The sequence below is a fragment of the Schistocerca nitens genome, chromosome 8, assembly GCF_023898315.1.
Source record: "Schistocerca nitens isolate TAMUIC-IGC-003100 chromosome 8, iqSchNite1.1, whole genome shotgun sequence".
Taxonomy (NCBI): Eukaryota; Metazoa; Arthropoda; class Insecta; order Orthoptera; family Acrididae; genus Schistocerca; species Schistocerca nitens.
Window position 1 is genome coordinate 345,755,950 of NC_064621.1, and position 12,612 is coordinate 345,768,561.

Genomic DNA, 12,612 nt, shown 5'->3' on the forward strand with positions numbered 1-12,612 from the left:
GTGAGAAACGTTTATGTCTTCCTTGGCTATTGAACATCCTCTTACCAAACTTTAAGCTACGATTTATAACTACAGAATGACACTGTGGAAGACTAAGGATATTAAATATCGACTTCCTATGTGCGACTGCATAAGTTAGGAGAAGATTACAAATGTTTGGTTTTGCAAGATAATTTTAATACCCTAGCATGAGATCACTATAATATTTATCTGACTTTGAAAAGTAGTCGGAGATGGGTAGTTGTAAGCATGGAAATACTCGTTTCTTATCAATTCGAAATTGTATTTAATTGAGACATTAAAAATACTATTCAGTATATTATTTCATAAGTGTCATTCACTTTCCACCCTGCGACAGCTTAAGTTTGTCCTCGACAAGTGTACCTTAATATGAGATTGCACCTGTGTAATTTTCTGTGCACAGTAGGCCCATGCAGCCGTTGCATAAAGAGGCAATAAGGTGCACAGGAGTCTTCCCATACCAGAACAGGAGGTATGTTGAATGCTCATGGACCTGTCCGCTGTTGGCTCCATTTGGGGCTTTGTTTTACTATGTCTCACTTTTTAAAGATTCATTTTATTACATGCATTCAAGTTTGCCTTTGCCTTAGCACTTTGGCAAAGTAAAAGTATTGTCATGATTTCATTTTCTCAGCCTAATCAGTTCCTTTGATTATAAAGGCAGAATGAAACTAACTAACTGCCTACACTTCCTCACAAATAACAACCAGGAAACGACAAATGGAAATCTCAACAAAATAAAAAAAACTTTATTCATACTTCTGATAAATACACGTTGAAGTTTGGGTGTGATTATGGCCAACTTGTGCTGCAGCCATCCTGATTCCTTTACGGACCGTTCTGATTCATAAATAATTTCTATCAATAAGAGGAAAATAAAAGAACACTTATACCTCTAGAAGAAATGTATAACCATAAAGTACCTTTGATTTGAAAATGGAATCTGGTATTTCTTCATTAGCCGTCAGCAGTCCTTGTGATGAAGTTCCGTGTACTTCCGAAGCTCCTCTCTCCTATTATTCACAAGTTGCAACTCCCAAGGCACCTGGCCTAGCCAGCGAATCGAATTTATCAGAGCAACAACAAAATGTCCAGATGTTTCCGACTGTTTCCAGTGCTTCAGTCTATGAGCTCTGAAAGTGGACAAAAATATACATTCCAAATATAAACTGAAAGATTTTCCAAGCATGTTTATTTGAGAGTTGTTACTTTCCTAATTAAAATAAGGTTTTCTCATATTCAGATTTCATCATTGTGATTAAATGCTTTGCGAGATAAACACAACATGTGCAGCTGCATATTCTTGCCCTGTTTACTGTTTATGTTAAGGATCTAACAAGCGTTTTTTTCCTCGCAGTGAGAGTTATAAGTAATGTTAGGTGGTCTTCAATTTTCTTTTATAGAACGTGTTTATGCTTCAGTCTCGCTGATGCACATTGCTAGCACACATGCTGGCGGCTGGCTCTGATAAACAAACTCACCGACCACTGGCCAACCACATAGGCACACTTAACTCGCAACTGCAACTTGATAACGTGTAGTAGCATGCCTGTTTCTCTCTAGGTGTGAATGGAATCACCCAAGCGCAAATGTTGAGAAAGAGGCATGCAACTATAGCAAGCCTCTACTTGAGGATGGGGCAAGCACAGGCACAGAGCAATTAGATGTAAAGCAAACACATGTAACTGCACCTTTAATCTATAAGTTACAACAGTAGCGACAATAAGCAAGCCATGTGTGTTTTTACTGTTGCATAACAATGGTACAGGCGCTTTAGACATGGAAATAACATTGTGAGATTTAATTTGAGATTCCATTGTGCCTTGCATGAAGCGGTATATTCATCGAACTATACTTGTTGAGAAGTCCAACTTAACCTATAAGTGACAACAGTTGTGTGAATAAGTAAGCCACACAAGTTTGTACTGTTGTAGAACAATGGCGTACAAAGACTGAGTAACACCCGTTGCTAAGAGCACGTCAATATGTGAGTTACAACAGTAGTACCAGTAAGACAGCCAGTCTTGACACGTGTTTTGGACTGTTAGAGAAGAAATCATTCGATATTTTGGTAAATAATAGAGACAAGCTTCGGTTTTTTTAAATTTCTATTTTATTTTTGTGCAAAGATCGAATTTTCGTCGGCGATGAAATGAAACTTTCCTCTGTGAGGGAGCTAGTCCATCGTACGGTGTGTGGGTGTGTGGGTGTCTGTGTTGCTGAAAAAGCTGCATCAGTTTGCTGTGAAGTCTGTGAGGTCTCAGACAAGCCGAAACTTGACAAAGATGTGCGTGTGTTCTGCTGATGAAGCTGTGAGGTTGCTGTGATTACTTACACGATGGCAGCTCTTGGGTACATTCTAACTGGGTGTTTCGTTTCAGTAGGCAGTAAAATACTGCCTTGTGACTGCAGTGGGAAAAGGGGGGGGGGGGATTTGGCTTAGGAGAGCAGAGGGGGGGGGACTGAGGAGGGGAAGCAGGGAGGGGAGGGGGAAGGAGGTGGAGTAACAATGTCATGCATTTGCCCCTACCCCTGTGTGTAGACAACCCAAACGTCAAAGGTAAATTTGTATTCAGAAGTCCACTCCCTTCCACCTGACAACTTTTGTAAACAGAATGAGATTTTCACTCTGCAGCGGTGTATGCGCTGATATGAAACTTCCTGGCAGATTAAAAATGTGTGCCAGACCGAGACTCGAACTCGGGACCTTTGCCTTTCGCGGGCAAGTATCATATCAGCGCACACTCCGCTGCAGAGTGAAAATCTCATTCTGGAAACATCCCCAGGCTGTGGCCAAGCCATGTCTCCGCAGTATCCTTTCTTTCAGGAGTGCTAGTTCTGCAAGGTTAGCAGGAGAGCTTCTGTAAAATTTTGATGGTAGGAGACGAGATAGTGGCAGAAGTAAAGCTGTGAGGACAGGGCGTGAGTCGTGCTTGGATAGCTCAGTTGGTAGAGCACTTTACCGGCGAAAGGCAAGAGTCCCGAGTTCGAGTCTCGGTCCGGCACAGAGTTCTAATCTGCCAGGAAGTTTCAACTTTTGTAAAGTTTTACAAAAATGAAATGCAGCAATCACAAATGCAGCAAGAGACAAAACAGGTTTTTAAGAGCCGAAAAATCGCGAGAGTTGCAAATGCAACAAAGGTATTTTCGACGACAGTCTCGGCTAACAGAAACGGGAAAACCTGTCGAAATTTTGGGTGATTTTAGGTCAACGGGACGTACCATACAGGTTTTTATGAGTTAATTTGCGAGTATCATGATACGTGGCATAAATGGCCATATCTCTTGATTGTACTGACTTAGAAGCTTACACCGCCAGCGGAATGTAGACCTTAGTATTTGAAATAAATTTCAACTTATTAAACAGACAGAAAAATGGTTCAAACGGCTCTGAGCACTATGGGACTTAACTTCTGAGGTCATCAGTCCCCTAGAGCTTAGAACTACTTAAACCTAACTAACCTAAGGACATCACACACATCCATGCCCCAGGCAGGATTCGAACCTGCGACTGTAGCGGTCGCGCGGAAACAGACAGATGGTCAACAAAGTGATTCTGTAAAGGTACCGTTCTTTTCTTCGCACGCAATGCACGTCAGAACGAAAGTGTAGTGGATAAGAAAAGAAAATTCTTTGTCTATTTGCAGATGACTGACGACTGGACGACTGTTCCTCTGATAAGTGGCGGGAGCCTGGCTGTGGACTCGTTCTTCCTGATGAGCGGCATGCTGGTGGGCTTCGGCTTCCTGAGGGAGCGCGCCCACGGCCAGCCCTTCGGCCTCTTCCGTTTATACCTGCAGCGCTACCTGCGCCTGACGCCCCCCTATGCCGTAATGATTTGGTTCTATGCCACATTCTTTCCTCGGCTTGGCAACGGACCCCTTTGGTCTGAGGAGATGGTGGTCGACAGTGAGCAATGTACCCGCCTCTGGTGGCACAACTTGCTGTATGTCAACAGCTACGAGGTTAGGCCTAACGTGGTAAGCAAGCTTTGAGTCTACTCAAGTAAACAACTGAACAAAAAGATGGAACCAAATCAACAAATTAGCAAAAGGGTATAAAATTCTGAGTTGACCCTACCCAATATAATATGAAATATTAAATCTTCAGACCAATAGAGTCGAACCACTTCCAGCAATTGTTAGCAGTGCCGTCATGAGATGAAATAAAGCTTACAAATACGAAAATATGTAATTCTAGAGTATCAAAGATCGTGGTTTAACATTCAACCGAAACTCAAACGAAGCAACCACAAAAGGACAATCATAAACTTAGGATTTTGAAACATTTTAATGTTGTCTACCTAGCTTGGTTGCAAAATCCAGAACATCTAACACCTCATGTTCATTCACAGATTACTGTCAGTTATGTTGCATCAACATCTTGTTAAGAAAGACACCTTGGATTGAACAAAGATTAAATGGAAAATCGGTTACGGATTTCTTTAAGGAATCATCCAGTGAAAACAACCCATCTACATTTCTTCAACATTTACAAACAGAGAAACACTATGTAAAACCCATAAACGAAGCAATAGAAATCCTCCATATTACGCAAAAGGGAACATTGTTGAACATCCTTGAGGAAATAGAGATATATTCACATGCATGCAGCAACCCAACAAATTTACTGAACGAACACACCGACCTATAGCACAAAAAGTATACAGAAAACTTTATTCACATTATAAATCGAGAAAACGGATAAAATAATATCAGTGACTCTAAACAATAAATATTCATAGCAATAGCGATAACATGAGTAGTGTAAAACAGAGACAGAATACCAAAATAAATCATAGACAATAACAATTATTACGAAAAATTAAAAACGTAAAATAAAACTAAAACTAACTTTAGGCAAAAACATAATTAAAAATAAACCTATATGAGAGAAAAGTAATAAACAACTGACTTTTATACATTACTTATCTATAATGGTAACTATGTAAACACGTAACATCACTGACCCACTGTCATCCAACTGTCAGAAAAGTAGCATATTTGGAAAACAAGTAACATCTGATATACACCTCCCCTCTACACCTGAGAGAAAGTAACCAATTCCAAAACAGACAGGATATGACAGCAACAATGTTACGTGTAATGTAAAACACCTAATTATATATTATAAATTTGCTTATCATAATTACAAAACCATTATATCAAGACCATCGCTTATCTATGTATTTACAGATCACCTGACTATGGCAATTTGCCAAAATGGGCTCATTGTGAATGAGATAAAATATAAACAACTTCCATAGCAGTATAGCTGATATTCATAAATAATAAATAAACAACACATTTGGTATTAATAAGCTGATATACGAGTATCAAGACAGCAACTCAATTTATACCCTACAAACAAGCGTAAATTTCAGTTTAGGTACACAGAACACAGAAGAGAATTCACATACTCTGCCAAAAACAACAGCACAACAAAACACCACACAAAGAAGCACACACAGCAACAGAACAACAATTACACAAGACTACATGAAAACAAGAAAGAAGATGCAAGATAATACACAATGACCTACAAGCACAAACTCACACCCTAAATAATAAAAGTTTTCAAAAGCCAAGGCATAAATGTAGCATTCAAAACAGACAGATCAATCCAAAAGTACATTTCAAAAATAACAAAAGACACAGACATCTACCAGAAAACAGGAATATACCAACTGCAATGCGACACATGTAATGGAAGATATTATGCGGGACAAACTAGAAGAATATTCCGCACCAGGTACAAAGAACATATCACAGTATGTAAATATGGGACAAGCCACTCAACGTTTGCAAAACATTTAAGAGAAAATAATACCAAACCTATTACGAGAGAGAAAGACATGAAAATGTTGTTGTTGTGGTCTTCAGTCCTGAGACTGGTTTGATGCAGCTCTCCATGCTACTCCATCCTGTGCAAGCTTCTTCATCTCCCAGTACCTACTGCAGCACAAATCCTTCTGAATCTGCTTAGTGTATTCATCTCTTGGTCTCCTACGATTTTTACCCTCCACGCTGCCCTCCAATACTAAATTGGTGATCCCTCGATGTCACAGGCCATGTCCTACCAACCGATCCCTTCTTCTAGTCAAGTTGTGCCACAAACTCCTCTTCTCCCCAATTCTATTCAATACCTCCTCATTACTTATGTGATCTACCCATCTAATCTTCAGCATTCTTCTGTAGCACAACATTTCAAAAGCTTCTATTCTCTTCTTGTCCAAACTATTTATCGTCCATGTTTCACTTCCATACATGGCCACACTCCATACAAGTACTTTCAGAAACGACTTCCTGACACTTAAATCTATACTCTATGTTAATAAATTTCTCTTCTTCAGAAACGCTTTCTTTGCCATTGCCAGTCTACAGTTTATATCCTCTCTACTTCGACCATCATCAGTTATTTTGCTCCCCAAATAGCAAAACTCCTTTACTACTTTAAGTGTCTCATTTCCTAATCTAATTCCCTCAGCATCACCCGACCTCATTCGACTACATTCCATTATTCTCGTTTTGCTTTTGTTGATGTTCATCTTATACCCTTCTTTCACGATACTGTCCATTCCAAGTCCTTTACTGTCTCTGACAGAATTACAATGTCATCGGCGAATCTCAAAGTTTTTGTTTCTTCTCCATGGATTTTAATACCTACTCCGAACTTTTCTTTTGTTTCCTTTACTGCTTAATATACAGATTGAACAACATTGGGGAGAGGCTACAACCCTGTCTCACTCCCTTCCCAACCACTGCTTCCCTTTCTCGACTCTTATAACTGCCATCTGCTTTCTGTACAATTTGTAAAGAGCCTTTCGCTCCCTGTATTTTACCCCTGCCACCTTCAGAATTTGAAAGAGAATATTCCAGTCAACATAGAATAAATAATGAAAGATACCTCCTAACCTTACAAGAAAAACACCAAGTTTACAAAAGTCCGCAACGAAGATACTACTAATTGACCAAGTTAAAATCACTAACAGTTCACTATTTATACTGATTGATTACGTAATAGCCAGCAGCCCAATAACTTATTATAAATCCCAGTTCTAGAACGGAACTATCCAGCGGTCACAATGTGCATATGTTTCTAGCTGTTATTTTGTGTCAACAGTTGCAGAATATAGCCCTTCACACGCCACAGTAGCTTTCGTCTTTGTGTGCAGTGCATGGACCACACGTGGTACCTGGCAGTGGACATGCAGCTGTTCTGGGCATCACCGTTGCTGCTATGGGCACTGTACAAATGGCGGCGGGCTGGCCGCGTTCTGCTGTTGGGCATTGTGTTCGCCGCGTCTGGCGCCGCCTTCGCCATCACCTTCTGCTACAGCCTGCCCTGGGGTGATATTCCTGGCCTCCCGTGAGTTCTGTATTCCAACCTATGTCTTACATTTTTAGTCGTGTGAGGCTATCAACGGCCATGGCTGCGCTCACACAAGCTCAAAACTGTTTCATTGTTAATTTCTTTTTTTAGATGTCGATTATTTTCAGACAAATACCAGGATATGCAAGTTGACATTGCGTATGGCTTTGTGGTGTACCTCTCTTCTTATCATACATCACACTTACACAGGGTAAGCATTAAAATACCGCCAAACTGCATGGTCGGATTCCTGGCCGGAAATGGAGGTAAGAAAGAACTATGAACATGTGTCCGGAAATATATCGTTGCCACGATAGATTGCGCCGACGAATGTACGTTGCTCTAACCGCGTGCCATGTGTTCCTTGTGTGTTGCATGCTGTGTGATTAGCCAAGCGTACTGTAAGCAGCAAAATGGTCCGGTATTCATATCGAGAACAAGACGAGATGGTGTTTTGTGTTCGACCAAGCAGATGGAAATGGTAAAGAGCCAGCATGGCTATACCAAAACAAGTTTTCTCACAGACACCAACCGCATCACACAACATTCCAAGCCAGTTTGGGGCCTTTGTGTGATAATTGGTCCTTTCAGACAGATGAACGTGCCGAGAGGTGGCGGACTGTGCGTACATCAGATTTTGAGAAATTTTGGAAATTTGTGGTAAGATCTCGTGGGACCAAAGTGCTCAGGTCATCAGTCCCTAAACTTAAACAGTACTTAATCTAACTTAAACTAACTTAAGCTAAGGACAACACACACACACACACACACACACACACACACACACACACACACACACACACACGGACTAACTTCCGCCGGGAGGGGGGGGGGGGGGGTGAGCCGCCTAGATTTGAGGACTGGGTTCTACAGCATATTGAGACGAACCCTAGTGCAGGCTACAGGTAAATGGCCAATATGGTGTAAGGTAAAGTACGATTATGTGCATCCTGCATTACAATCGCTGCTATCCCTATGACCTGCAACGGGTGCAAGGATTATTAGTTCCTTCAACGGCGTGATCACGACGCCTCTCTCCGCTACTCCGAGAGAGGCCAGAACAAATGAAAGAGTGCAGCGACCCATGACGCGGCGAGTGAAGACGTGGACTGCGTGCTGCAGAGGTCGCTTTGAACATGTGTTGTGACGTGGTCTGTATTGTGTTTCATATTGTGTTCTGGGACGATTTGTTCTCGTTGCACGCACACAGTCCATTTCCGGCCACACGGTCATAGGACCTTTCTTCCTCGATTTCTAGTCAGGAATACGTCCCTGTAGCTTGTCTGCTTAATATTCACTCCGATCTACTAGAGAACCTGGGAATGCTTCGCAACTGCTAAATACACACATCAAAAAAACATTTGCACCACTCCGGTTCCCAGAACTCCTGGAGGTAGACGTTGACTTTGGATACTGTATCACAGCCAGTTCTTTCGACGGTTCAGGGATGTCACTAAACCCGCTCAAAGATTTAGACAACCATGCATGAGCAGCGCCTGTTAGGCGGATGGGGTCCGACAGCCGATCAGTTCCAGTCATTGCACAACGAAGGAGGTACACGGCTCGTGTTGTCTGTAGTTCAACTATGCCTAGATGGTGAAACCATGGTTTGATCGCGTGCGCATTGTTACTTTGTGCCAGGAAGGGCTCTTAACAAGGGAAGTGTCCAGGCGTCTCAGAGTGAACCAGAGCGATGTGGTTCAGACATGGAGGAGATACGGACAGACAGGAGCTGTCGGTGACATGCCTCGCTCAGGCCGCCCAAGGGCTAGCTAGTACTGCAGAGGATGACCGCTAACTACGGATTATGGCTCGTAAGAACCCTGACAGCAACGCCACCTCGTTAAATAATGCTTTTCGTACAGCCACAGGGCATTGCGTTATGACTCAAACTGTGCCCAATAGGTCGCATGATGCGCAACTTCACTCCCGACGTCCATGGCGACCCCCATCTTTGCAACCACGACACGATGCAGCACGGTACAGATGGGCCCAACAACATGCCGAATGTAATACGTCCGCCGTCCGCGGATAGGAAAATCTCAGAGTGTGAGTTATAGCGTTTTTATTTAAACTGAAGTCTTTCTTCTTCAAAATTTACAAAACAATATTCGTGAGGTAGGACTGATCCTCCAAGCCTACCAATAACTAAATCAGAGATTCTTCCAAACATTAACTGTCTGTAGTAACCATACAACTTCACCAAACCAAGCCCCGGGCGTCTCGTGAAGAGCGGCGCGGAGTCCACGTTGCCGTCACCCGAGGACGAGTAGAGGCCCTGCGAGGATGGCTCCGGTACGCTAGCGGCGGTGGACGATGACGCGGCGGCTACGATTACACCAGTGGGCTCGCTCGGCGTGAACTGCTTCTCCAGGCTCCTGCGCCAGCCTAAATACTGCTTGGCGCATGAATATGGCTAGCTCTATTTGCAGTCACTTGTCGAGCGGAAGGAAAGAGGTCCGCGGCTGTAGCGACCTCTTGCGGCGCCGTGGACGCCTCCTGGTGGTCTCTGGGAAGCGTCTGTGTTTCCGGGACGACCGGCCAGGCTGACCCCTACTCGGTCCGGGGCCCGCTGTACCGGTCTGCTTCGCGGGAAGTGAGAGTTGCAGGCGCTTAGTCTGGACACAGTAGAATGGACCGCTCAGGATTGGCTTCACATTCTCTCCTCCGATGAGTGTCGCAGTTTATGTAGGAGTCAGCAGAATCGTACCGAATTCAGCTTTAAATGCCGGTTTTCTAAATTTTCTCAATAGTGTTCCTCGTAAACAACGCCGCCTTCCTTCCAGGGATTCTCGTTTTTCTCGAAGCATCCTCATAACACTTGCGTATTGTTCGAACGTACCAGTAACAAATGTAGCAAAAAAAAATGGTTCAAATGGCTCTGAGCACTATGGGTCTTAACATCTGAGGTCCAGTGTCTCCTACAACTTAGAACTACTTAAACCTAACTAACCTAAGGACATCACACACATCCATGCCCGAGGCAGGATTCGAACCTGCGACTGTAGCGGTCGCGCGGTTTCAGACTGAAGCGCCTAGAACCGCTCGGTCACACCGGACGGCAACAAATGTAGCAGTCTGGCTCTGAGTTGCTTTGATGTCTTCCCTTAATACGACCTGGTACGAATACCAAACACTCGAGCAGCACTCAAGAACAGGTCGCACAAACGTCGTATACCCAGTCTCCCTTACAGAATAACTGCACTTTTCTAAAATTCTCCCAATAAATGAAAGTCGACCATTTGCGTTCCCTACCACAAACCTCACATGCTTCGTCCATTTCATATCGTTTTGTAACGTTACACCCAGATATTTAAACGATGTGGCTGCGTCCAGCAGGACAATACTAATGCTATATCTGAATATACCCTAATAAACATTCAGACGGACGTAGGCTTTGCACGCAGAGGTCAGAAACAATCTGAGAAACATGTAAGGATATTACAGGTTAGTTTCTGCTGATAAATAACTGTTAAGAAAACATTTTTATGCGTTGCTGCATGTCCTAGTTTATTAGCATTGAAGTTAGCTCATTAGGCCGTTGCGCGCGTAAATTCAAGCAGCCCGCCAGATATAATTAGGGTCAGTTGCTCTCGTAACGTAGATGATAGCGTACAAGACTGTTTAGCCTTTGGACTACCGTCCCATGCCCAATTTTTGTGTCGCTGTCTTGTGCGGTTTTAGCAAATCACACGAAGGACAAGTAGGGCAATACTGCCTCTGGCGGCCGCTTGAATTAGCGCGCCGCGCTGTGATCTGATTGGTCACCATCAGTGCTAATTATCTCGGAAACGGCGCAAACGTTCGATTTTTTTTCCCTAACAATTATTTCTCATCACAACTTAACTTGCAACACCCTTCCAAGCTTTTCAGGCTCTTTCTCAACAACACATATGAAATATAGCTTATTTCCGTTCGACTGTTTATTAGATTATCGTGTTGTAATTTAAGTATTATTGTGATCAAGAACTTTTCGAGGTTTTTAGAAAGGACATTCACCCTTTATATATTATTCTACATTTCGCGCTTCACACATATGTCTTCATGTATTTTATATACGTCAGTAGCGAATTTTTCCCAGCAATTTCTTCTGAATCCTGAGGAAACTTCCTGGTTCACCACTTTTTTATTCCATGCGACTCCAGAGAGGGAGAGGGAGTGTGTTAAATGTAACTGTGATAGTCGGCCATGTGGCATGATCTTTGGTCACAAAACATATGGATAAAATTACTGGCTGGCTGCAGGCCTCATTCTCACGACCTGGTTGACGCACTGAGTAATACGGTTTCCACTTCATACTTCTAAAATATTCCAAGTGAGCTAAATACAGGAAAGAAATACCTATAGATTGTTGTCAAAAAATTTTTACTTGTCACCTCTTTTCATCCCCTAGTAGTAGTAGATGTTTATTGATTGATTGATTTTAACAGGAGAGCTAAAACAGCTTAGGTCTAGCCCGCCACTGCCCGCACCGAAACTGGGTTTATTGTGCGGTATCGCTCCCTGTATATCTAGTAAAGCCAACTAGTGCCCTTAAATAGTACAAGGAGTCCCTCTACCAGTTTTTTGTTAGACACAATTTCTTCAGGTCTAGTTGGCCCTCAAGATTCTGTATCTTTTACTCTCCAATGCCATGCATTCAAAGATTAGGTGTGATGCAGTTTCTTCACCCTCATCACCGATCCTACATTTAGGGTCCTCTTCCATTATACCCATTGTGTGCAGGTGTTTTTTGAAGTTCCCATGGCCGGTCATCAGTCAAGTCATGAGTTTGATCTCTTTCCTGTTCAATCCCAGGATTACAGAGCAGCTTTTAAAACATGGTTTGGGCATCATTACCTTACCATGTTTTTGTTTATGGACCTTGGTCCAATATCCTACGTGCTGTTTCCTAAGCCAGTTCCGTAGTTCTAATTTGATCACAGCCTTGGTGACTGTCAAGACAGGTTCCGGTCCATTAAATGGAGTTGTTGCTCCCATCCTAGCCAATCTTTCGGCTTGTTCATTGACACAGATGCCTGAGTGGCCGGGGACCCACACTAGGTGCACCCTATTGCTTCCCCCTAGCTCCACCAGAGCCCTGTGGCAATCTGCAATAATCTTAGATCTTGTTGCAGGACCTGCCACTGATTTCAGGGTTGCCTGGCTGTCTGAATAGATGTAGATGCTACGGTCATTGTAGCACCTATGCATATTCTCTTCCGCACATGCCCTGATTGC

The 12,612-nt window shown here is 43.0% G+C and overlaps 1 protein-coding gene across 2 annotated transcripts in view; it reads left to right on the forward strand.

The window, feature by feature from the left end:
- Positions 1–12,612, forward strand: part of LOC126198824 (nose resistant to fluoxetine protein 6-like) — a 304,466-nt gene that overhangs the window by 133,166 nt on the left and 158,688 nt on the right. For both annotated transcript variants that reach the window (XM_049935395.1, XM_049935396.1), the window contains exons 6-7: positions 3,669–4,001; positions 7,196–7,389. In XM_049935395.1, the coding sequence (XP_049791352.1) occupies positions 3,669–4,001; positions 7,196–7,389 (527 nt within the window). The remainder of the gene's footprint in view (positions 1–3,668; positions 4,002–7,195; positions 7,390–12,612) is intronic.